General features: G+C 34.1%; 1 protein-coding gene and 1 pseudogene across 10 annotated transcripts in view; one reads left to right on the top strand and one right to left on the bottom strand.

The window, feature by feature from the left end:
* Positions 1-27,097, top strand: part of PUM2 (pumilio RNA binding family member 2) — a gene marked incomplete at its 5' end in the record, with an annotated part of 72,160 nt that overhangs the window by 21,797 nt on the left and 23,266 nt on the right. For 5 of the 9 annotated variants that reach the window (XM_079792484.1, XM_079792485.1, XM_079792483.1 and 2 more), the window contains 11 exons: positions 1,047-1,155; positions 4,667-4,854; positions 5,425-5,594; positions 8,890-9,160; positions 9,405-9,498; positions 10,771-10,896; positions 13,564-13,706; positions 15,288-15,417; positions 19,298-19,441; positions 19,556-19,846; positions 23,864-24,100. In XM_079792484.1, coding sequence (XP_079648610.1) covers positions 1,047-1,155; positions 4,667-4,854; positions 5,425-5,594; positions 8,890-9,160; positions 9,405-9,498; positions 10,771-10,896; positions 13,564-13,706; positions 15,288-15,417; positions 19,298-19,441; positions 19,556-19,846; positions 23,864-24,100 — 1,903 coding nt within the window. The remainder of the gene's footprint in view (positions 1-1,046; positions 1,156-4,666; positions 4,855-5,424; positions 5,595-8,889; positions 9,161-9,404; positions 9,499-10,770; positions 10,897-13,563; positions 13,707-15,287; positions 15,418-19,297; positions 19,442-19,555; positions 19,847-23,863; positions 24,101-27,097) is intronic. The other 4 variants (XM_079792488.1, XM_079792487.1, XM_079792490.1 and 1 more) reach the window with 1 other exon arrangement.
* On the bottom strand, positions 15,424-19,290 carry LOC307112104 (charged multivesicular body protein 2b-like; annotated as a pseudogene). Its single transcript has one exon. The product of its transcript is annotated as a charged multivesicular body protein 2b-like (transcript).

The following is a 27,097-nucleotide window of genomic DNA, read 5'->3' as shown; positions in this document are numbered from 1 at the left end:
TTCCTCACCTTCCACGTACACTTTGAACCCCCAACACACATAATTTTATCTCTCAGACCCAATTCAATCTCTCAGACCCAATTCAAGTTTTACTATTTATTTTATTATAGTTAATTTTATGTTTCTGAACTCTCTGAAGATAAGGTCTCCATACCTTTAAGGAGGCAAACACGAATAAGTATATACATGTTTAATTCTGAGCATTGAAAGATTGGCCTGAGACAGATGATAGTCTTTCAAATGCTTTAAAATGCTAAATGCATGTCTCAGAAAACCAGTCTGTTCTTTTCAAATAAACCTATTTCCAGTCCACCTCCTGACTGTCAGGGAACGTGAAGAGGAAAGACCTGAGATGAATATTGAAGTATGGTTAGGAATTGGCCAAATGTACATTTTGAGTAATCAGTGAATGACTCTATCAATATAACTTTTATATGCTGTGTATGTTGCAATATAGGATAGATAGAGCACAGGACTCTGAAATTGTTATCTCCGATGTATTTGGTTATCTTTTTTGTGTATCTCTTCCATTATCTATAGCTTCCTCATTTTATTCAGGACCTAGGAAGAGTTGTGAAGTCTACTTTCATTGATTAAGTGAAGTAGGAATGAAAATAATGTTTTCCATCAAGGAAGCTGTAGGATAGGAGGTGAACTAAGGGCAGTATTTGGAAGTAAAAGCAAATGTTTTATCACTGTGTAGATGTTTTTATTGTATTACCTATATCTTAGAAATTTATTTTTTTGATAAATTTATAAAGAAAATTACATGACATTCAACCAATATGTGTTTTGAAAAATGTTGAAAAATCAGGAGAAATCAGATGTTGACTTTGATTTAATGTTTAGGTCTAGAATTATTAGAGCCAGTACTCAAATATAAGTAGGAAGTTATTTTTTTATTGAGACAAATATGGTAATAGGTCATTCTGAATTTTCATTGAAACTAACTTGTACATATTAGTGGTAAGTTTGCTTTCCTCTACATATTAGTTATTTGTAATTAGAATGAAATTTAAATGTAATATTTTTCTCCCCCCAAATAGCTTTTGCCTACCAAAAAGTTTTGGGAACCTGATGATTCAACAAAAGATGGACAAAAAGGCATTTTTCTTGGGGATGATGAATGGAGAGAGACTGCATGGGGAACTTCTCGTAAGTTTTTGGTATATGTGTGAGAATTATTAATTTATTTGAATTTTTTTAAAACCCTGCCTACTCCCAGGCAATAGTTGGAGAAAATTTGTGATGTCTTGGTTGAAGATTTCATTAGTCATTGTAATGCACATTATCAGGTGTAAATTGATCCTTATCTAATGATCCACTTAATTGACTAGAAGTGCTTGTCACAATAAGATTTTACTAAGTTTTTCTTTGAAGTGAAAACTGATTATTAAAATTCTGAATTTTCATTAAAATAGAGACTGTATTAACCATAGAAATTTTAAATTGTATTAGAGGACAGTGACAGATTTATCTAATTGCAGCTTAATCTAGCTTTATAAGACAGTAGCCACACCCAAAAAGAAAGTAAACTTCTTAGTAAGATAGAATTCCCAGAAAGGGAGCAGAATGAATTTTTTAAATATATTTTTATTTCTTTTAGAGAGGAAGGGAGAGGGAGAGAGCGATAGATAGAAACATCAATGATGAGAGAGAATCATTGATCGGCTGCCTCCTGCATGCCCCCTGTTTGGGATTGAGCCCGCAACCTTGGCATGTGCCCCGATCAGAAATTAAACTGTGACCTCCTGGTTCATAGGTTGACGCTCAACCACAGCCACGCTGGCTGTACCTTTTTTTAATTTTTTTATTTTAGTTTTATGTGCACACCATAGTGGCTAGACAGTCATATACTTTACAAGTTCCCAACTGACACCGTACATAATTATTACATTAATGACTATATTCTCTCTGCTGTACTATACATTCTCAGGACCATTTTGTGACTACCAGTTTGTGGTTCCCCATCCCTTAACCATTTTCTCCCAGCTCCCCAATTCCTCACTCTATTCTCTGGCAGTTAATACTCTACATTAAAAATGGAAAGAGGAATGAAAGCCTTGGCCAGTTTGGCTCAATTGGTTGAGCGTCTTTCCATTCACTAAAAGATTGCCAGTTCTATTTCTGGTCACACGCATGCCCTGGTTCAGCGGGCTTGATCCCCAGTAGGGGTCGTGCAGGAGGCAGCCAATGAATATTTCTCTCCCTTCATCTCTCTGAAATCAATTAAAAAACATATTTAAGAAAAAGATTGAAAGCTTTGGTAACTACTAATTTAGACTAAATTTTTCTTAAAATAATGAGAATTTTCTTTGAGTTTAACCAGTAAGCATTACCAGTTTATGGTAGTGCTTGATCTGTACCTTTTACACCCATTTCCCTAGCCAGTGGTAATGTATTCTCAAACCAATAAATGAGATATGATCTTTTGCCTCAAGGAATCCTCCCCCTTCCCCCCCCCCCCCCGTGGATTTTAACATATATTAGATTGGACTCTTAATCTAAATTATTCATTTATTTGGACCGGGATACATTTTTCCCCCCAAAAGGCACTTACTTTGCTAGAAATCACATGTGCTTGAAAACTTGGTAGATAGACATGCTTTGATTTTTGTTTTGGGAGTTGAATGACTAATAACTTTATTTACCAGAACCAGATATTTTTTAAAGCATTCCAAAGCAAAGCACCTTGAGCACAACATTTGTTCCTGATATTTCTAATTTATAATTTTAGGTAATTCCTTATACCACTCTCCTGATTATTTTAGTTGTATGGATAAAATTTTGAAAAGGAATATTAGTTTTTAGTAGGAGACATGAGAAATGGAGTTATTGTATTTACTGAACAAACTTTATTGAATTCCAAGCATGTACAAATATAAATAACACATTCCTGTTCTAAAGGAATTGTTGTTCTAAGAAAGATTATTTCTATGACTGCAGGAGACTCATATTTCCTTCTCAGCTGAACTGAACTACTTGTGATTGTTAATTTCATTTTGTTCTGGCACTTCCAGATCTTTGAACATGCTGGTTTCTCTTAACTGAAATGCTCTTTCCACCCCCAACTTCACTCCCCCCCCCCACTTTAATTCTTTAATTCTTGTCCTTCCTATTGGGGTTTACTCTGAGACTAGAAAAGATTGATAGCCTTTTGTTCCCTTCTAATAATATTCTGGATTGTTTTTATTGAAGCACTTTCACTCTGTTATGATTGCCTTCTATTAAGCCTATAATATCTTTGAGGGTAGGGACTATCTTGTTTGTTCTTTCATACAACAGACAGTAAATCAGTATTCAAACTGGATAAATGAATGGGTGAATGATCAAATAAACAATATGGCTAAATCTCTCATGGATAAAAGTATTAAAATAGAAATGTTTTCATATGGTTTAACAAAAGTAGTAATCATTTAAACATTATTACAGTTAATGAAATAAAGACTGAGTACCTCTGTGATAGTTCAGCCCTTTAAGGACTAGACCTCATATTGAGTATTGAACATGTTCACAAAAATGCCAGAGGTAGCTGACAGCCTATTGGTTCCTTTAAAAATCCTGTTGTTTTTTTTTTTTTTTGCAAATCTGTATGAATATTGCCTCAAATGTTTTATTATATTTGTCTTCATTTGCTCTCAGAGCTTAAATACTGCCTTTTCTTTTGTCACAGAAATATTTAGAAAGGGTATTTGTACCCGATGGATAATTTTTTGTTAAACAAAAACAAATGGAAAACTTTTAAAACTAAAAGGGACTTTTAAAAATACCCTTTAAGCGATACTTAGGTTTCTTGGGGGGAGGGGGGGATGTGTTTTTTTTTTGTTTTTTTGTTTTTTAATATTTTTTATACATCTTCGATACATAGTTTTTACACCAAGAATAGAAAATTCTGTGTTACTACTAGTTTGTGCTATAAACACAAACAACTAAGTTTGTGTTTATAGCAGTGTTGCCATGTGTTCTGCATCTGTCCAGTACATAACAGTGAACTTGAGAAGTGCTCTGCCAATTTAGGATTTATCCCTAAAGGTTTTTGTTTTTGAATTGTTATGAATCACCAAAATAACTTCTTTTTCAATTACAGTTGGCATACAGTATTAGTTTTAGGGGTACAACATAGTTAGACATTTATATAACTTACAAAATGATCTTTCCAATAAGCCTAGTACCCATCTGATACCATATGTACTTATTATATTATTATTCATTATATTCCCTATGCTGTACTTTATATTCTCTATGACTTTTTTTAACTGGTAATTTGTACATCTTAATCTCTGTACCTTTTCCACCCATTTCCCCAGCCCCCCTCCCATCTGGCAACCATCAATTTGAAGAAGCTTCATTTTTTAAGTTTATAGGCAACTGAGCCTATAGATTGTTTCTCCATTGACCTTTTTTGGTTGATAGATTTAAAACAAAACAAAACATATAAAACTTCACATAGGCTTTTACCTGTTTTTTAACAAATGGCTCTTTTTATCTGGATTAAGACATGTGCCCAGTAAGTCTCAGCAGAATCAAGAGCTTTTCATAAAGATTGTAATAACATTAAAAATAAAACAGTATACCGATTTTTCTTATTTTAGTATATTAATTTGGATAAGTTTATTCAGTTAATTTAAAAGTACAAATATGAAATTGTGTTCTTTCTTTTAAACAGACCATTCACTGTCCCAGCCTATTATGGTACAGAGAAGATCTGGACAGGGTTTTCATGGAAACAGTGAAGTAAATGCAATACTGTCTCCGCGATCAGAAAGTGGAGGCCTTGGTGTGAGCATGGTAGAATATGTGCTAAGTTCTTCTCCTGCTGATAAATTGGATTCTCGATTTAGGAAGGGAACTTTTGTAAGTATTTTGAATAAAGAAATATTTAATAATTGCTCAGTGGTTATTTGGTTATCTTTAAATCAGTTCATTTTTCTGGCCCTTCCTAGAGCTAAAGGAAATTGTGTGGCTAGCTATTAGTGCTCATCTTCTTCTCTTGGCCACTTCTTAAAATACATGAAACAGTAGAACCCCTGGGGATATTTATATTCTTAACCATGTAATAAAAATCAAACCATATTAATTACAATACATAATTTGCAAGATTAAAATTGCTTATTTGTGGTAGTACTTGATCTGAAAGTAAGTAAACAAAATCATCTCTGCATTAAGTAGAATTGTAATCTCGTTTGTGGTGTTCCCGCTTACCCAGCACCGCTATAGTTAAGGTTGCCTTAGCCCTTCTGTTATAAATCACTGGTTTGTACTCAGTTTTCTGGCCTTGGATAAATTAGTTGACTACAAAATTAAAGTAAGATTCAATGTTTTTATTGTTTACATGCACCATAGTGTAGTTTTAGGTCACCTTATGGTGCCCTTTTTTGTGTGTTCTATTAAATATTCAGAATCAAACAGATTCTTTTTCCTCAGGGCACTAGAGATGCTGAAACAGATGGACCTGAGAAAGGAGATCAAAAAGGCAAGGCTTCTCCATTTGAGGAGGACCAAAACAGAGATCTTAAACAAGGAGATGATGATGATTCTAAAATAAATGGCAGAGGTTTGCCAAATGGAATGGATGCCGATTGCAAAGATTTTCAGTAAGATTTTAACTTTCTCAAGAAAAAAAGCATATCTCTAGGGATTATTACTACTAGTTGATGTAACTGACGTAGACATTTTTCCAGTTTTGGTTTATTTTATTTCCCTTTGTACCTTGTGTTACTCTGGAGGAAGATTTAATTTTTTAAATAAGAAATATTAGTTAATGGTTATGAGCAATTTTTTAAAAACAATTCTTAAAAATATTCTCTCAACTAGTGCATTCCATTGAAGGCGTTAATGTTAGAAGCTACTGTTACCTTTCTAAATGGTAACTTTTTCATCCCTGCTAAAGTTTAGTGGATTTCAAATTTAATCTCTGAATTTTCCTGGCAGACTTCTTGGAGTTGCTCCTTTTTTTTTTTTTTTAATATATTTCATTGATTTTTTACAGAGAGAAAGGGAGAGGGATAGAGAGATAAAAACATGGATGAGAGAGAAACATCGATCAGCTGCCTCCTGCACACCCTCTACTGGGGATGTGCCTGCAACCAAGGTACATGCCCTTGACTGGAATCGAACCTGGGACTCTTTAGTCTGCAGGCCGACGCTCTATCTACTGAGCCAAACCGGTTAGGGCTTGGGGTTGCTCTTAAGCACTTTTCTGTGGAGTTTCCTATTTTTATCCCTGTTTTGTGTTTCCTACCTCCAATTTAATTCTTAATCTTGAAAATAAGGAAACATAATTAGCTCTTAGTATCTGTGACTTTTATATATGTTTGTGCTAATACTTAATATTCCTGAAATTGGGAAGTGGGGAGCATATTAGAGGCTTCAAAAAGTTAGCTTTCAGCTCAGAATTCTATAAGTTGTAGCTTTTTAGTTATCTCTTTATGGCAATTAAACAAATATTTCTTCTAATCTTTGGTCTTAGATTAGGTGGTGCACCTTTGTCTAAATATTAGGAAGTTGTTTCTTTGTAATGATTTCCTATACTTTATACTTCAATAATCAGATGCTTTGGGGCCTGTCCCTGAAAATGAGCCATTTCTTTGAGATTTTCTGAACCGTGGAACATCAGTTAACTGAGTGTAGGTACATGTGGGTAGTATACTTTTACATTCATTGCCTTAGTTATCAAAAGCAGAGAAACAAGGGCTCTTTAAAAGTGTCATTTTATTTGTCCTAAGTGCAAAAAAGCATCCAAAACCAGGAAACCTCTTTTGATAAGAAATAAATTTAATGCTAGTCAATTTGTTTTAGAACCTTATCCTGATTTTGCTCTTCTGTTGTTTAATCTAAATTTTGGTCAAGGGCATGCATTTAAAACTGAATTGATTATAAACCCCTCAGAGTATACATTTATAATTGAAGTGTTAATACACCATTAACTATAGCAAGAAAAGAGCACCACTGATAGCACATGACCTTTTTTTCTGTTGTATCCTGCACTTTTTGCTAAATTAGCATTGTTTTGTATAAGAGGTTATACTTTTCCATATTAATATGAACTTTACATTTATTAGCATTTTATTTTGTTGAGTTTGGAGTATGTATTTAAATTGTTTAGGAATTATTTTTTGACACAGTATTGTACTTGACAGTGTAAAAACATTTTAAACTAATAGCTGTAGCCATATGGTGACTGTGCTGCATATCATTAATATGTACATTAACTGATAAATCATCAGTATATACATTATCGGAATAGAACTGAAACGAGTGAAAAAACTATAGCAGACTGTCCTTTTATTTTTTTAATTGGCTGATTTTAAAGAACATCCTTTCAGTCTCACTCCCCTCCTCCATATATTCTGAATGATAAATAAACCTTTGGAATAGTCACATGAAAAGTTAGGTATGCTTAAAGGGGAAAGGAGTTTGAAATTTCTTCTAATATTATATGACAATGGTTGATCTTTAAATAAAATGTAAGTTCACCTAAATATCTGGGAAATCATTCTTATAATTCAGTAATTGCTTTGTAAAATGTTCTGTATGTGTTAGCAAATTTATCCCAATGTAAAGTACCTGATAGTTGGGGGCAGTTACATAGGTGTAAAAACTGGCATTGAAAGCCAGGTAAAATAATTATTGCCATTTAAGCACTTATATATGAACATACTATGAATTCATTGTTCCTCAAAACAAACTTATTTCATGTACGGGGAAAGGTTCTTATTTAAAGTATTTCAGAGGGAAGGTGGGGGTTAGGGATTAACCAAAGAACTTATATGCATATATGCATAACCCATGGACACATACAATAGTGTGGTGAGGGGCCAGGAGGGAACTGCTGGGGAGTAGAAGGGGTCAGTGGGGAAAGAAAGGGGAAATCTGTAATACTTTCAACAATAAAGATAAATTTAAAAAAATATTGCTGTAGAAAAAAAAAACAGACTATAAATGAGGATTCATTATGTCTAGAAGTAAAAAGAAAGTTTAGACGATGAGAGATGTTAATTTTATAAAAAGAATCATTGCTTAAAATTTAGTCCAATGTTAATTTCTTTGGGAAAGTTAAGGAGGCTAGTCAGTAGAAAAACAGTTTTGATCAGTGTTATACATTTGCATTTCTTTCTGATGACTTAAACTGGAGTAATTTGGAATTAAAAAGATTATGCCAAATTGGGGAGCTGTCATAGGGTAGAGGGGGAGAGGTTTACAAATAGTTTTTGGTTTGTTTCTCTAAGTTGGAACCACAGGTCATCTTTAGTTTCTTCAGTAAAGAAACTGAGGCCTGGAAGATGAAATGATTTGTTTAAAATCATATTCAGAGTCAGGAGTCCGCCATTGGTCTTAGTTCAACTGCCTTTTTCTGCTGTATTCTACATTTACACCCTTAAGTATTGAAGACGATAATGATCCCTTTAGCCAGTTTTTTTCTGAAATATATAGCAGAATATTACAACAAAATTCTGTGCTGCTGGTAGACAGGAGTATAGTAGGAGTTTTGGTTTTGAGCTTTCCCATATTTGCCATTTACAGTCAGCTCTTTATACCTACTATTCATTTTGTCTATGATTTGAGAAAAATATTTTAGGTAATCTAAGCCTAAGTTGTGGTATTGTCCAGTTTTCTTATCTATAAAATTGAGTTACATCTTTATGCTATTTGAATTGGAAAGAACATTCATGAATAATTTTTAAAGATAAAACCATGTCAGTTCTAAAGAAGAATTTAGTTTAGACAGACAAATAATATTTTAAAGTGAAATGGTTATTGACCTGGGATGCCTAATTTGCCCTCTCTACTTTACAACCATGTGTTTTTTATGATTTTCCTGCTTTCCCATTTCAATTTTTGAGTTACTTGTTACTTTTACTCATAATGCCTTTCCGTTTTCTCGTATAGTCGTACTCCTGGAAGTCGTCAAGCCTCTCCAACTGAAGTAGTTGAGCGCCTGGGCCCCAATACTAATTCCCCAGAAGGATTGGGCCCTCTTCCTAATTCTACAACTAATAAACCACTTGTTGAAGAATTTTCAAATCCTGAAACTCAGAATCTGGATGCCATGGAACAAGTTGGTCTGGATTCTTTACAGTTTGACTATCCTGGTAATCAGGTACCAATGGACTCTTCAGGAGCTACTGTAGGCCTTTTTGACTACAATTCCCAGCAGCAGGTAAGCATGCCCCTCCTTTAAAGAGGTTCTTCTTAACTATGTACTGGTGTGTAGCCTGAAGTGCTATGAGGCGTTAACATGAATAATAGGGGTGCTATTGAACACTTCATGTTTTATTGAATAAATGTTTTTGTAGTTGAGAAAGTTTTTTTAACTAAGTGTGTAAAACATTCTATTCACAGTTTTCTAAATAGAAATGTAATGCTTTGAGACTAATTTTTGTATTAAATATTTCCCCTAATAGCTCTTTCAAAGGACTAATGCATTAACAGTTCAGCAGTTAACTGCAGCTCAACAGCAGCAATATGCATTAGCCGCAGCTCAGCAGCCACATATAGGTGAGTTTTTATAAGTTACCATTTTGATTAGACTCAATCCTATGTTAAAGCATTTGGATGTTTTTCCTTTTACTGAGTGTTATTTCATTACTGTTTTAAACATCTCATTGAGATCATCAAAGAGTAATAGATTACATGGCAGGAGTAAAGATTTACTAGGGAAGAACTGTTTCTAATTATTGTGTGTATCCTTGGTTATATAAAAATCTAATTCAGTGAAAGATGTCAGCAAATAATTTTATTTCACAATGTGCAGTTGAGTCAAACATTTGGAAATTCCAGTGAAATTATTTGTATCCATTATCAAGTCAGAATTTTTATTTTTTGTAAAAATATTTTTTATTGATTTCAGAGAGGAAAGAAGAGGGAGAGAGAGAAACATCAATGATGAGAGAGAATCATTGATTGGCTGCTTCCTGCACACCCCACACTGGGGATCAAGTCTACAACTTGGGCATATACCCTTGACTGGAGTCGAACCCGGGACCTTTCAGTTCACAGGCCAACGCTCTATCCACTTAGCCAAACCAGCGAGGACAGAATGTTTCTTTTTAAAGTGGTCTAAAAATAGAAATCCTAAGAAAAAATTTAAAAATATTTTATTCCTTCATTAAGGTTTTGGACCTTTAGTCTTTTTTTTTTTTTTCCCAGAGAGGAAAGGAGAGAGAGAGAGAAACAGAGAAACATCAGTGATGAGAGAGAATTATTGATTGGTTACCTCCTGCACGCCCCACACTGGGGACTGAGCTCACAACCCGGGCATATGCCCTGACCTTCATGTTAGGAACTGTGACCTTGGTTCATAGGTCAGCACTCAACCACTGAGCCATGCCAACCTTTAGTCTTTAATGTGAATTATTAAAATGACACATTTGTTGCTACTAGAGTTCAAGTATGTGTTATCTGTGTTGGGTTTTTTAAAGGTTCCCCAGCTGTACTTTACATAATTATAGTATAGTACCAAAACCAGGAATATGACATAATAAATGTGCATGTATAGTTTTATGTCATTTTATCACATGTAACCATTTTTATCCCTATCTGATTTTGGCTAACTTTGATTTATTTCCTGGTTGGAAAAGTGAAAACTTTGACCATCAGAATCTCTATTTCAGAAGTGAAGAACCTTTTAATATATTGTTAAATGCCCAAGAATTTAAACTGTTAAGTACATTCGCCTCCATCCCAAATTCAGAGTAGAAATGTTTTTACCTAATGACGAAAATCATACTTTACATTTTCATTCATTATTTCTCCCCCTTTTAAATACAGCTGGTGTATTCTCAGCAGGCCTTGCTCCAGCTGCATTTGTGCCAAATCCATATATTATTAGTGCTGCTCCTGCAGGGACTGATCCATATACCGCAGCAGGATTGGCTGCAGCAGCAACATTAGCAGGTAACTTGTTCATCCTTGTTGCTTATTATGGATTTAGTTTTAATCTTGGTATAAGCTTTATTTTGGTCTGTTTGGGCAATTTGAAGTTCCTAGGAACAACTGAAACATTTATACAGAATGAGCTGAAGTTTCCAGAATTTTTTATTTTATTTTATTTTTTAATATATTTCTATTGATTTCAGAGAGGAAGGAAGAGGGAGATAGAAATATCTATGATGAGTTTGATCGGCTGCCTCCTCCTGCACACACCCCACTGGGGATTGAGCCCACAAGCCAGGCATGTGCCTTTGACTGGAATTGAACCCGCAACCCTTCAGTCCGCAGGTCAATGCTCTATCCACTGAGCCAAGCCGGCTAGAGCCAGAATTTATTTTTTAACTGTAATGCTACAGAAGAAACATAAGCCTGATAACTTTCCTCCTATACGTAATTGGTTTACCTTTTAGTTTTTTAGTTTCAGAAATCTTACATTGCCAAACAAATCTTCATTCTTGTGACCAAACACATTCATGATCCAGAGACAATGTAAAATAAAGTTACTTTTCAAAAAATGAAATGGGTTAGTGTTGTAAATACCCAGGTCAGGGAAAGTATATGTTAAAGTGCTTCTGCATTCTTGAGTTATGAGTATGTAAAAGTAAAGTTTGTTTAGCAATACTGAAATTTGCAAGTAAGCTGAGGGACAAAAGATGGGCTGGAGTTAGAAAGAACTTCTTAAAAACTGTCAAACCTTGAAACCACCACTCAACTGAAATAGACACCAAAACTATATAGTGTTACATGTCAATTATATCACAATAAAGCTGGGGAGGAATATTTTTAGAAACTGAAGCTGTATTTATTGCTCATTTAAGTAAGGAAGAGTTGTGTGCTTGTCAGGCACACTCTCACTCAGCAAAGTAATTTGCTGATATATAGGAGTTTTTGGCAGGGGTGGGGGGGGCGTGTTTTAGGTTGACTTGATTACAAAGACAGAAATGAGTTTGTCTTCGGCATGGTTTATGTTGGTTACCAAGGAAGGCACAGGGTGATGTCATCCACAAAAGTGTGTTCACTGGAATGAGAACAATCTTTGCCGAGGAGTTTGGGGCCCTTTTTTTTTTTCTCCAGGAGTTTAAGAAGTAAAAAAAAAAAAAGTTAATTTCATATTGTTTAATATCTTAGTTTGCTGACTGAAACTAATTTGTCACATTTAGTAGTTTTTGGTCTGTAGCTGCATATGATTCCATAAGCATGTGAGTTTTTTTGGTGCCATTTAACTGGATGTTAGTGTGTAAAGTGCTGGTATATCATTCATACAGAAATCATTAATCTATGGAACTGAAAGAAGCAACTTTAAGAGGTCATTAGTTTTGAGATGTGCATGCTAGGCATTCTGGACTTTGGCTTTCTAAGACCAGTGCTATCCAGCAGAAATATAATGTGAGCCAGATAATGTAATTAAAATTTTTCTTGTAGCCACTTTATAGAAGTAAAAAAAAAGATGAAATGAATTTCAATGATATGTTTGATTTAGTCCAACATATCTAAAATAATTTCAATATATAATCAATGTTTTTTAAATTATTAATAGATATTTTCCCCTTTTTTTCAAGCCAGCTCTTCAGAATCCGTGTATGTTTATACTTAACAACACATCTCAATTTAGGCTATCCAACTTTTAATTATTAAATAGCCACAAGCTATTAGTAGCTGTTAATGGCTTCTGAGTACTGTTTTGAACAGAGAGGTTCTTGGTAGTTGTCTGACTCTTAAAAATCTACCAATTAGATATACTAAATTCCATTTCAGTGAAATATTAGGACATGTTTCTTAGGAATCATGACACCTTGTTTATTAGTTTAATGATGGGCTTATTGTACATGATGCTGTTTACTTTCTAGGGATCAAACATTGTCTTGAATTAAGTAAAAGAGTAAGAATTCTATTTTTCTTAGTTTGCTTTCTTATATTTGTGTTCCTCTATGCTCATATTAACTAGTTTTTTCTTGCCTTGACTCACTAGTCCCATTTTCCTAACCACATAAACACTGATGTTTTTGTGTGATTTTCAGTTGCCTTGTGAGAATTGTGACTAAGTCTACTTTAAATATGAAAAATACTTTAAAATTCAAGGTTTGCTATTCAAGTATAGTTGTGGCAAGATTGGTACCAGAATGTTCCTTAGTTTTATATTATAGATTGCAAATCAGAAGATGAGTGTCTAGTTTATTTTCATAATTCTTTTCAATAGTCAGAAAATATTTTTAAGGGAAGTAATGAATTGAGGATAGAGGGTCTTATAATTCTTTGGTGAATAACGTTTTCTAATTAACTTGTTTGTCAGTATCAAACCCATAAACTGGCATTCAGTGAATGTTGGATAGTTAACTGTCCTGTTAATTCATTGGTCCTCTTAAGTTTAGCTTCACATTTCTCCATTAAGGCCATTGCTGTTGCTCTTGAATATTCACTCTGTCTCTTAATAATTAATGTTTCAATGAGACTTTCTCCCTAATAGAATAAGCAAAAATAAAAGGGTATAGTAGGTGTAAGTGGACACAGGTTTATATGCTGTCAACTTTTTTGATCTAGTGGTGACTGACCTCATTTATCTATAAAATATAGTGACTTCCCCCCCCCCCCTTTTTTTTCTTTTTGTGTGTGTGTCGGGGATGTGGGGTTTAGGTCCAGCAGTGGTTCCACCTCAGTATTATGGTGTTCCATGGGGGGTGTATCCAGCCAATTTATTTCAGCAACAAGCTGCAGCTGCGGCAAACAACACAGCAAATCAGCAAGCCGCATCTCAAGCTCAGCCTGGACAGCAACAGGTATAGGCCTGCCTTCATTCTGTTAATATCTGAAACGGCTCTGAAATTGTATGAGCTCTTTGTGTTCAAGATGTGTGTCTTTTCTCTTTTATTTTCTTCAATATGTGCGATGCATATACCTGATTGCCAGAAGTAGGTTTACTGCGCCATTGTGACGTTCTTTTTAGTTACAAAGCTATTTTAATAATCATAACCTGCATGTCTTTTTCCATACAAACAACTGTAAACCTACTTTTGTCCATACCTGTGTAGTTAGTGCACAAGTCTCGATTACATGATTTTTTTCTAATCCGTAGTCTATGAATTTAAAGATTTGCTTGTATTTCAGTTTTACATTTCTGTTGAAACCTCTAGCAATATTAAATTTTCTTTTCAGTTCCTAAAGTGTGCTAATAATGTTCCTATCAAAGTAATTGTCACTTCAATTTTTTTCAGTTTTCTTCTGGATATTTAACTTACTATTTTAAGTATTAACTTAATATAGTTCTGACCAGAAAAAGAAGATTACTGGGTACTTCATATTTTTAAGCACGAAAAGATGAAATATTTTCACTAAAGGTTAGATTTACCTTCTTCAAACAAAATGTTTATCACAAAGATTTTTTTTTAATTTCAAGCACTTTCCTAGAACTATTTTGGTAAATGTAAAACTGTTGATAAATTCCAGATATCTGGTTGTCAAATTCAACATATTTATAGCAACGAAACAGTTTAATGACAAGTATAGTGTTATTTACTTGCCAGTTAAATTTTTATTCTAAATTTTCTTTAATATAGTTTAATACTATATATTGATGTTCTGTCGAAGCTGTTTTTTGGCTCAGTCCTTATAGATACAAAAACATCATATAAAAATTATTTTTCAATCTAAGTTTTTTTCTTCTTTAGGCAAACTACCTGAATAATGCACCCATGTGTGAGGCTTACTTATAGGATGGTCTTACAATGAATGGATCCCCCTTATCCTGAATTACTTAAATATTTATCTTTATGAAACTAATGTGTATTGTGCTTGTGTTTAATCACTAAAACAACTACATATTGCAAAGTAGTAAAATTTGACCAGCCCTAAGAGTTTTCGCTTTGTTTTGATGTAATCTTGTGTTCTTTTGTTCACCCCAAGGTTTTACCCTAAAAAGCAGCTTCTGAATTCTAAAAACTTGGTTCAATTAGAAGTTTTCACTCAACTACAGTCTCGTAACAGACTAAATTAATAATATTTTATTTCCTTAAGCTTCCTGTGTTTCAGTGTTCAGCCTTAAAGACTAATAAAACATAAATTAAACTTCTTGTCTTCATCTAAGATTTTGTCAGAGCATAAATACTAGAAATAATTTTTCTGAAAGACCTAGAACCTCCATGTTGCTTAATAAATAGATTGTTCTAGTTGTCAAGAGTCAGGGATTGTGTTTTTGATGTTAAGTATTTTGTATTTCATGCTAAATCAACACTTCATTGCATATAAATATGTTCAAAGAATATTCAAAGGCTATTTGTGATATATACAAAATTGTCCAAGATAAATTTATGTATCTGTTACTTTATGATTTCGTTTTTAAGGAAATCATTTGTCCTTTGTAGGTTCTGCGTGCTGGAACAGGTCAGCGCCCTCTTACTCCCAATCAGGGCCAGCAAGGGCAACAAGCAGAATCACTTGCAGCAACAAATCCAACTTTGGCTTTTGGTCAGGGTCTTGCTACTGGCATGCCAGGTATATAGTTGGTTAATTGTAGAAATTTTAATAGATAATATTTTGGAATTGATTTTTAGAGTGAGAGAAAAATATCTATTGGATGCCTCCTCTATAACCCCAGCAGAGATCGAACCTGCAACCGGCTATTTGAATAAATTTAAAATATTAAATGTAGACTGTCACACTGAAGAGTGAAAAATCAAGAAAAATCTTGCCTACCTTGCAATAAATTATTTACAATTCAGATGCCAAGAGTTGAAATTAATACTATTTATGAGACTTAATGACAGGGATGGAAAATATGTATTAGAATTTTCAACATAGCCCTCCCCGCGCCCCCCCCCCCATCTCTCTCTCCCTACCCCCCCCCCCTCTCTCTCTCTCTCTCTCTCTCTCTCTCTCTCTCACACACACACACACACACACACACACACACTTGATTATAGAGAAAGAGGGGGAGGGGGGAGAAACATTGATTTGTTTTTCTACTTATTTATACATCCATTGATTGATTCTTGTATGTGCCCTGACCAGGGATTGAACCCAGAACCTTGGTGTATCGGGACAACTCTATGCAGCCAGGGCCATTTTTTCTCTATGGCATAAACTGTAGCATCTTTCCAGCTGAAAGTAACCCAGAATTCTTAGGGCAGTCCTTCGAGAAATAAAACCAGTTGGTTAGGAAACACCTGTTCACTCATGGTCTTAGTTTTTGCAAAATAAATGTGTTTTGTAAAAGAAATTGGCAATATGCCTGGTTTATAATTATAACTAAATAATTATAAATAAAATGTTACGGCTTTTTTTAATTAATCCATTCCTAAAGCTTTGTGTTGTTTAATTTCTTCATTCGATATTATAGCCTTTGAAGTAGAGTAAGATGGTCAGCTTCAGGCAACTGACAGCTTTGGCCATATTTCTAGAAATTTCAATTCCAATTTCATCAAGAACTTGATTCATAGTATCTTGACTTTCTTCATCATCAGGGCCATCAAAGATGTCCTCAGATGTGTCATCAATCATTTCTTCAGTCATTTCCATGTTTTCCTACTGGAAATTCTGATTGTTTGTAATGTCTTTTGTGGATTCATCTTGTCAACTGCCTACGTTGTCTTTGCTATAGCAGACATTGCGCAGCCATCTTCATCTGGGAATTTTATCACTTTTGTTTGTGTGGCTGTAGAAATGACTTTTATACTTTTAACGGCAAAAGTTCGTGTTTTCTGTTTCCATAGTTGTGCAGGCTTTTTGGCTAAAACTGAAAGCTTCTTTATTACCAATTTTGGCCATTTTCTTAATTTCTGATTTCACCTGTTTTTCTTTTTTCTCTAATGCTACTTCATCTCTGTTTATAACCCTCTCATAACTCTCAATTCTTTTCCTTTATTACATCATCCACGGTTTCTACTTGAAGAGGGCTGCCATGGTCAGAGTCTGTGCCAAGTCTGGCACATGACTGGGAAAGGACAGACCCTGGGAGAGTTCAGGATAGTGAAGTCCATGGATAAGAGAAGGCAGGGTCTCTAGGTAGAACCCACAGAAGGTGGTATCTGTGAAGTCACCCAGATTGGCCACATTTAAAAAGCCTGACAACGTGAAGTATTATTAAAATCATGGAGTAGTGGGAACTCTTAATTCCAAGGTGGTAACAGTGTAAAATTGCACAACCACTTTGGAAGTGGCTTGGCATTATTTACCAAAGTTGAAAATAATGTACATACTCTATGACAGGGTGTCAACTACTATATGTTGGAGAAATATGTACACATATGCTTCAGGATACATGTACAGAAATGTTTATGGCAGCACTGTTGATAGTAGCCCCAGACTGGGAACAGTGTAAGTGATGACTGAATAAATGCATTTTGGTGTCCATCCAGTGAGGGGCTATATAATAATGGAAATGGAAACTAGGAAGATCTGTATACAACCACTTGGATGAATTATACATAAAAACTTTTAAATAATCTAAGCCAAGAGATTGTTATAAATAGTAAGATAGTGTGTAACTCTTTTAAGGGAAACAGAAGACTGTGGTTGAGCCAAGGACATAGGAGAGGTGGGTTCCTGGGCAGTTTCTATTTCCTGACTTGGATAGTGGTTGTACTGTTTTGTGTTACAATCATTAACACTGTACTTTTTTGACTTTTTGTGTTTTATTTCACAATAAGTTCTCAGGTTCTGCTGGTAAAGTACATTTTCTGGTTAAGAAAAAAGTTACTCTCAACACCCCCTTTTTTACAGCAAAATTCCTCGAAAGCATTGTCTGTACTTGTTTGTGGGTCTTCAGTTTCATTCTTTACTGAACTTGGCAGTTTGGCTTTTGTCCCTTATCAGGTGACTTCCAGGTTGCTGACTCCATTGCTCAGTTCTCAACTCATGGCTTTTAGCAGCATTTGACATTGTTGACCACTCAATCTTCATTGAGATTCTTTTTTATTTGGCCTTCAAGAAACCACATTGTTTAAATTCTTTTTCTTCCTTACTGGCTATTCCTTCTCAGTCTCTTTCCTGGTTTCTCCTCTCTCCAGCCTCTTAATGTGAAGTACCCTCAATCCATAGACCCCTTTTTTATTTTCTTGATTTCATCTTGTCTTATAGCTTTAAATATTATCTTTATGTTGACAACACCCAGATTTTTAACTTTCCTAAACTTTAGAGTTGTATATCCTATTGGAACTCTCCTGTTGGATATCTAATAATCTTCTCAAATTTATCATTTCATGAGGAGTTCATGAGGAAAGTGCTTGGAAGCTCTGCGTTCCCTCCTAGATTTTGCCCTTTGCATCTCTTCCTTTGACTAGTCCTAATTTATATTTATTATAATAAAACTGTAATTGTAAAACAGTCAAAATTACTTTATTTAATTAAAAACAACCTTGACACGTGAAAGTGGTTGTCTTAGTGTTTAAACTTAAAAGTATTGGAGGTTGGCAGTACCTTTTTTCAAGTGGTTGTCACTATTGAGCTTGAGTCCCTGTTACTGTATAAGGCAGCCTTTCTCTTGAATTCTGGGAGTAAACTAAGCCCTATTGACGTAAAGTATCCACTCTTTGTAGTTAACTTCTCTCCTGTGCATCTACAGTGATACTTGTTATGTATCATCCTTGGGAGAATTGGCAAAATAGTTATTTTCTGTTCTGTGGTTCAGATGAGGAATCCCCACTGAGAAAGACTGCTAAGAGGTAAACTTCACTCTCCTATAGTTTGGAATAATGCAAATTGTCACCTGCCTTGTGTTCAGGGCTATGAAAAAAACTAATGCCTGCATGATTTTTATTCAAATTTTAGCTTGAGAACCTTTACAAATAGATTGTTACCTTATGATTTTAAGGTATCTGTTTATATCATGATTTAAGTTTTTAAAGAGATGCTTACAAATGAAAATCTAAGGGAATGCTGTTATTGAGGCACTTGGTTTAGAACTTAACTAATGTGTAATAAACATTTCTATATCGTGTTATACCTCATTTTCTTAGTCTTTTTATCCATCCTCCTCTCAGAAATGACTAAATAGGAATATTTTTTATTATCAGCACTTGATAATTTTTTATAAAGGAAAATACTTTATCACTTTGTGATCCACAAGTGAAAGACATCTTTGTTAACCAGTTACCTGCCATAATATTTTGAATTTAATTTAAAAAGGTCCGCCGCTTGCGTCTATAGACGGTTATGGTGTGCAAATGTTTAAAACTTAACCTATGCTCTACTACATTTTCACACATTGAGTAATACCTTCTCAAATATGTTTTTCATATAGTAACTAAGGGTTTTATATAAATAAGTATACAATAGCTATGTTTTTTGCTTGATACAAACATATTCGGGGGAAAATAAATACGCATGTTTTCTACAATAAATGTTTTCATTAAGCATTTACTTTAATATTGTTTAGGCTATCAAGTACTAGCTCCAACTGCCTATTATGATCAGACTGGTGCCTTAGTGGTTGGCCCCGGAGCGAGAACTGGCCTTGGAGCTCCAGTGAGATTAATGGCTCCAACACCTGTTTTAATTAGTTCAGCAGCAGCACAAGCTGGTAAGTGTAACTAGCGTTTTCAGGAATAATATTTTTCTGATGTTGTTTGAGATATTTTTAAATTAGAACATTTTTTCTGAGTATTTTAAGAAGTATCTGCAATTTACTTTGCAGCAGCGGCAGCAGCAGCTGGAGGAACTGCAAATAGTCTTACAGGCAGCACAAATGGTCTATTTCGGCCAATTGGCACTCAGCCACCACAGCAGCAGCAGCAGCAACAGCAGCCAAGCACTAATCTACAGTCTAATTCATTTTACGGGAGCACGTCTTTGACTAATAGCTCCCAGAGCAGTTCTTTATTTTCCCACGGACCTGGCCAACCTGGAAGTACATCTCTTGGCTTTGGGAGCAGTAGTTCTTTGGGTGCTGCTATAGGCTCTGCCCTGAGTGGATTTGGTTCATCAGGTAAGTTTCTTTTAAGATGATAAGCGGTATATGTATGTTTTTAATGTTAAAATAAGCAATAATAAATAGCTTGTAGTGTAGAAAGGACAGGATTAAAATACTGGTTTATTGGTTTTTGTAGAAGACAAACTACTTCCTGCAAATCTGTAAACATCTATGAATATTTAACTCATTTCAAGCATTCCATCCTTTTCTCAAATATAACATATTTTCCCTGGCTTTAAAAATTGTAATTTTTGTTTTAGTAGGTTTGTTTGGAGCTGTATTTTATGCTAGTTGCTAGCTCTTCCTTATTCTGTACATAATGCTTGTGGAAGTAAATACTTTTGCCATCTTAAATTTCTGGTGTCTTTGTGTACTTATCAGATTATTTATTCTTATTAAATGCTACTGATTCTTAAGATTTTCTTTATTTCATATAATATATAAAAATAAAATATAATGAAATGTTCTAAACAGAAGTCCCTAAGAAACTTACCAGTGTGCTTACCTTTATTTTAGATTAAATAGTCTTTTTATCACTAAAAGTTGGTTTGAAAGGGTGTTTTTCCCAGGGCCTAATTTTATATGTAATACTTGAGAGATTCAAATGTTAAATAACTTCACAAAATAAATAATTTATCCATACAAACTGATGTTGTAACTGAGTGAAGTGAGAAGAGGCCCACTGTTGACAACACCTTGTATTAATCATTCTCTAACGTTTCCAGTGTATTCAGGAAGCATTAGGGGGAAAGCTGCTTACCCTCATTTCTCTTACATCTTAGAATCATTAAAACTGCTTCTCGTCTATTTTCCCACTCATTAAGTTTTATCCTTTTCTGGTGTGAAAAATGGCAAAACTAACGTGTCAGCCATTATTAATAGGCTTTTCAGGTTTCTAGGGAAGGGTCTTCTAAATTTTTTAAATATTTATAAGGGGAATGGTCTTGAATAGCAGCTATAAACTTTTAGGTGCAAAATGCTTTTTTTGTTATAATGAAATACAATAGGGACTACCCTTGCCTAACAAAATTGCCTAAAGAATGGGCACGATAACTTCTGAGGGAAAACCTAGTGAACATGGAGACCGTTCAATCTTTTAATTTAATTTTTCTACTTTTTCTTTCTTTTCTTTTTTTCATCCCTTTTGGAGTTTAGTATTCTTATCTCCAGCCCAAGGACTCTGTTAGGACTAATTTTTTGCTTCTAACACAATTGACAAGCATTTTCCCCAAATAATCCTAAATGTGCCAAAGAAAATCAAGGAGAATATAACTTTAAAAAAACACACAAAATTTGTTGAAATAACTAGTTCCTAAACTACAAATTATAAACCCTAAGTAACCCAAGGAAAATAGAGAAGAGCTTTGATAAACCTTGTGTACCCTTTTCTAATAAAATATGTCACTGGTAGTCTGGTATAGATTTGTAGGGCCCCTTAACGTAATTCTTCCAAATGCCCATTTGTCTCTTAGTTTTAAAGAGCTTTCCCCTGCATTCAGGAAATGGTTGGCCTGAACATTTTGTTTCCCACAAATATCCCCTACAGATGCCTCTTTCCCCAAAACTTACCTTCTTTATGCCTCCTTATAAACATTGCTTACTCAGTTCTGATCTTCAGTCTGTGGTACCTCTGTTTCATCTTGCTTCAGAGGGTTTTAACAACTGCCACCCCAAGTACTAGTAATAGTCTTATACCATCTCCCTCTTCTTAGACATTTTGTGAAAATTCATTCAAGTGCTACGATATGTATGTTTACAAATCTATCATTGCCATTTCACATTATGGCAGTTCCATGCCTATATAAAATCTAAAATATATTGCGGTATGTGCACATTTATGCACACAATAACATACACAGTCATTCTCTTATATGATGAAATTATTAATGCACAACTGTTAAATACCCTAATTTATAAAACAGTTGGCCAAGAAGCTTAACCATTGTAATACGGTGATTAAATCATCCTTTTGATACCCATTATTTAGAAAGTGCTGTTACAATTGAAAGTTTGTAATTTAACATTTTATATACACAGTTGATTAATGATTAGTGACTCCATTGTCTAGCTTCTTAGATATTTTAGATAGACTTTGTTTCATATTACACTTGCAGATAATTTAAGCATATAGTAAAAAGGAGCTAGTTTGTATATGTTTAAAGTTATTTCTGAATTACATTTAAATGTTTGGTTTGGCTTTTCCTTTTTGAAGAAAAATATTGCATGTGTCAAAATTACGGTTCATTTAATTACTTGCCAGGAGAAAGATAGTGCTACTGTTCTCATTAGAGAGCTATTGTCTTTGTCAGTTAAATTGTTACTGAAATAAATAGGACTTTAAAATGTAGCCATGTCTTACAAAAATCACTTTGACAGTGTCCTTTTAAATTAGCATAGTTAATGTAGCATTCATTGACAATTTTGACAAAACCAACTCAAAAGAGCTATTTACTACATTAGCATTTACATTTCATTTTTTTGCTATTAAAATGCATATAGTTACCTGATATTTCCCTGTTATAATGATATCTTAAGATGTAAAATTTTCAATAAAACACATCAGTTTTTCAGAAACTGCACTGGCAGGTATAAAAGGTTGAATGAATATTGTTATAATATTTTGCCTAATATAGCCGTGGGAGCCTGGTTTTTTTCTTTATAGAATTTTGAATTTGACAAGAACCAACGTAATTAAAGTTTCTCTATGTCTGAATTATAAGCTTAACTTGGTGTACCCATCATGTACTCTGCTTAATTTTTCTTTTTAATCTATACCCTTATGATCTGCTTATAATTGACTTGAGGTTAGAAAACCAACTCCAAATATAAACTTGAACATTCTCTTGAAGCAAATTACCATATTGGTCCGAATATAGAGCATGTTCTTAAAAAACGTGACAGGTTAAGAAAAGTAATGTGAAATTTCCTTAGATGAAAAAGGCACTTGGTTTAAAAGGACAGTGCTTAGAAATAAGTGGAAGTATACTTGAAAATATTTATACCAAGTGAGACAAGAATTGGAGTTTTGAACAACCCTTTCAAACACTTGGTAAAGAATTTGATTATCCAGATAAATGTTAACGGTCAAATCTTGCTTTCTATTCATTGCACGCACAGCTATATGATGATGTGATTCTACTATTTTATGATTTTTGTGGAGCACAAAAGGAAGTAGAGGTTAATAGTTGAATTTGGGATTAAGTAAGAAGAATTCAGTATGTAGGACAATAAGGGATGTAATTTAAAATAATTATATATTACCTAAGAAAAAATAGGCCGATCAGTCTTTACTTGAGTAAGGGGTTAACAGGGCCAGTAATAAAATCTTAGCAATGGAAGATCCTGAGGGGTAAGTGAAAGCATGTTTTTGGTGTGATAACAGTAGTGAGAGCTATTTTCTAAAAGTTTAGTTTTTTCATATATATTTTGTAATTTAGTTGTTGAAGGATAAGGAGCATGTGTAGTGGGGAATAAGCTGCCATCTATGTTTCACAGCTGACTAATATTCGGGCCAATATGGACTTAAAGTACTATGGTTTGAACACAAGGTAGAAACCAAATTAAATGTGAATGGTGAGGGAAATATGTTAATATTTTGTTTATTAGTATAGTCTTTTCTTGGCATTGAGTTGAAGTCTGAGAACTGGCTCCAGAGATTAGGACACTAACAAAATTTAACCTTATTGGAATTGACTCTCTAGCATATCATAAAGCAGACTACTTACAATTCCAGGGTTTATAAATCATACCAGGGTATTAAAGCACAGTAATCATATGTGTCAGTGGTAAATATGTGTGAAATAATGAACATATGACTGCTATGTTAAATATTTGCTTACTTTATTGGGGTGCATTTATACCCTTTTATGATTAATAAGTTAGTATATATAGTTATCACAGTAATTATCTTCTCTATAATGTTTCTAAAAATAATTATTGTGATCACTTCTGTTATTTCCCAGCAAGAGTTGGGGATAGGTTTTATTCAGTTAACACTGTATGTAATTAGGGTTTTTTTTATTTCTTCTTCAGTTGGCAGTTCTGCAAGTAGTAGTGCCACAAGGAGAGAGTCTCTATCTACTAGCTCTGACTTGTACAAAAGATCTAGTAGCAGCCTAGCACCCATAGGGCAACCATTTTACAATAGTCTGGGATTTTCCTCCTCTCCAAGTCCAATAGGCATGCCTCTGCCAAGCCAAACTCCAGGACATTCACTTACGCCACCGCCATCACTTTCATCACATGGATCCTCATCCAGTTTGCATTTAGGTAAAAAAAAACAACCAAAACCCTTTTTATTTGTATGTATACATGTGTGTTTGTGTGTGTGTGTGTTTATAATATGTGTAAAATATTTAATGTTGGATAAAACATGCCAAATTGCTTTTGCTTTTAGACATTAGCCTTTTGAAAAAATTCTATTATCATGAAAATTTAAAATGAGGGTCTAATGTACAGTAAGGTAAAGACCCCTATGGTATCTTGTTTCTTTTATGAAATACAGTGGTGTGTTTTTTCTTGTCTGTGCTTTTGATTTGTACGTGTTTTAGATCATCTGAAAAGTCAACTATTTGTACATGATAGTGAAAGACAATTTTCACTATCGTTTTTGTACACAAGAAGAAAAGCAATTAGTCACATAGTTATTTAACTTTAAATAATTTAGTTTAGTACAATGGTTTTTGCTTTGGCCTTTGAATGCCTGGCCATTTACCCAAAGGGTATATGAATTTGTGAGGTAAACTTAAGGGTTTGGTCCATATATTTCTCTTTTAAATATGTTGTATAAGAAAAAAAATGGTTTAAGCTTATTGTACCCTTGAAGTTGGAGCATTTAGAACTTTGTTTATATCTGTGTATTAAAATTGCCCCCACCCTAAGATTATTGAATTAGTGGTTACCTTTTTCCCTTTCTGGGAAGTATTTGCCCAAGTAGTTAACAGTATATTTGGAAGGGTTTTTGGATATCTGAGGCTTTATATGAATCCCTGTCTCCTCTAAAAAGCATTTCATTAAAATTAGAATTTGGATTTTTGTAATCCTAATTACCTCAACTGAAAGTGAGAGGTTCTATTGCTGATTTTTATGTACTTGGAAAGACTTAAATCTACTTCCAATTGAAAAAGTGATGTTGTTCTTATAAGCAGACATGTTTGACCTCTCCCCCTCATCATAGGAGTATAGATATTTTTTTCCTAAAGCTCATTAGTACAGTAAGTGCCATGTAACAAAGATATCTTTTGTAGTAATCATCATTTAGAATTATGTCATTGCAAAATATTTTTAAAATAAAAAAATGTTTTTATTGATTTTAGAAAAAGGGGAAGGGAGAGGGATAGAGATAGAAATATTCATTAGAGAGAAACATTGATCAACTGCCTCCTGCACGCCCCCTACCAGGGATTGAGCCCACAATCTGGGCATTTGCCCTGACTGGCAGTCAGATAAGTGACCTCTTAATTCATGGGTCAACGCTCAACCACTGAGCCACCCTGGTCGGGCCAGATTTTTTTTAAAAAACTGGTCCTCTACCCCAAATTCTGGACCTTTGCTCTACGGGGGATATTGAATATATGTACACAAATAATGAATTTATTCAGGTGGGGTCCTATGATCTGCTTTGCAGCACTATTTATGTAAATGTATCAGTTTTTATTTTAACACCTTCCTTCATTTATCATTTCTTAGTCACAGGAGCTTCTCAGTTCCTGATTTCTATTATTTCTGTTCAGACCTACTTCCTCCACCTTTCTATAAAACATGCCTTTGAAACTTTGAAATGGACACACAAATTTGGAACATAACTAAGACTAGATCTTTCATAGTAGTTTTATGTTTTATTTGTTAAAATTATGTCATGTCCTGTCATTTTTTTCATAGGTAAGTTTCAGGTCAGATTCCTGTCAACTGTTATTGCTTATGTTGTGCTTTAGAGCCTGTATAAATAGCATTAATTGTTCTACACAGGTTGCTTAGAAATTGGGTTGTAAATTACTTTTCAGATGTCTCTATGATTAAGGAGCAATCTAGGTGTGTTTATTTTAGAATGTAAAAATCTAGCCATATAGATGCTTAAGGAAGGAATTCTAGTCAAGTATGAGAAATCATAACTTGGGCCAGCAGTTCTACATTATCCTGATACTTTGTACCCTTAGTTAAACTATTTCACCTTGAAATCTGATACTTCAGGATACCTCTGATTGGAATTACCTGTAGATTACTTTCTTTTATACTTTCCAGTTTCCTCTGGCTTTAATTGTAGTATGACAGACAGTATTGTTAACAAGAAATAGACTCTGCTGGATTGAAAATAATTTCATAAATTTGCTCTTGGTTTAGTGTTCATGGAAATAGTTGATCCTTTGCTTTCCTGTGATTCAATCACGATGCAAGACTCACATGCTCTCTGGTCTAAAAACTATTTTAAATTGTATGTCCTTTAAGTGGATTTCTTTATAAATCAAGTTATCAGAGCTGTGATTATTTATAAAATTCCTGTGGAAATGAATTTGCATATTCGTTTTAAAAATAATTTTACTGAGCTCACACATTAGGAGTATAATATCATGAGATAAAGTTCTCAGTTTCATTAGAATTGTTTGGAATTAGTTCCAAGTTATTGAGATTTTAAGACACACAATCATACTTAATGATAGACCTTGATAGCTACATTTTTAAAGTATTGGATAAAACATGTTAACTTTTTTTTTTTCTTACCAGCTCCCCCTTTGCTCATGCTAGTTACTTAATTCACAGAAAAAGCCTAATGGCAACATTTAGTGCTTCTGGCTTCCCAAGATAGATGTTTCATTTTAATACATATTTTGATTTATTTCTGAGAAGAAGGGAGAGGGAGAGACAGAAACATCAATGATAAGAGATAATCATTGATTGGCTGCCTCCTGCAAGCCCCCAATGGGGATCGAGCCCACAACCAGGGCTTGTGCCCCAACTGGGAATCTAATTCCAGCCTCCTGGTTCATAGGTCAACGCTCAACCACTGAGCCATGCCAGCCAGGCTCCTCCATTTTCTTGTATGAAATTTCAAAGAGCGACTCCTTTTTTAAAAACAATTATAACCATAATGTCATTATTATACCTTTTAAAATTAGTAATTTCTCATTACTCTTAATTTCTTAAATGTCATTACTTAAATGTCTTTTTCCAATTGTATTGTTGAATCAGGATCCAAATAAGGTCCATACATTAAATTTGTTTGATACGTCTTTTTATAGGAACCATTTCCCCTTTGTCTTTTTCTTTCCA

Source organism: Cnephaeus nilssonii (assembly GCF_951640355.1).
Source record: "Cnephaeus nilssonii genome assembly, chromosome: 15".
Lineage (NCBI taxonomy): Eukaryota > Metazoa > Chordata > Mammalia > Chiroptera > Vespertilionidae > Cnephaeus > Cnephaeus nilssonii.
This window is presented reverse-complemented; position numbering and strand designations above follow the sequence as displayed.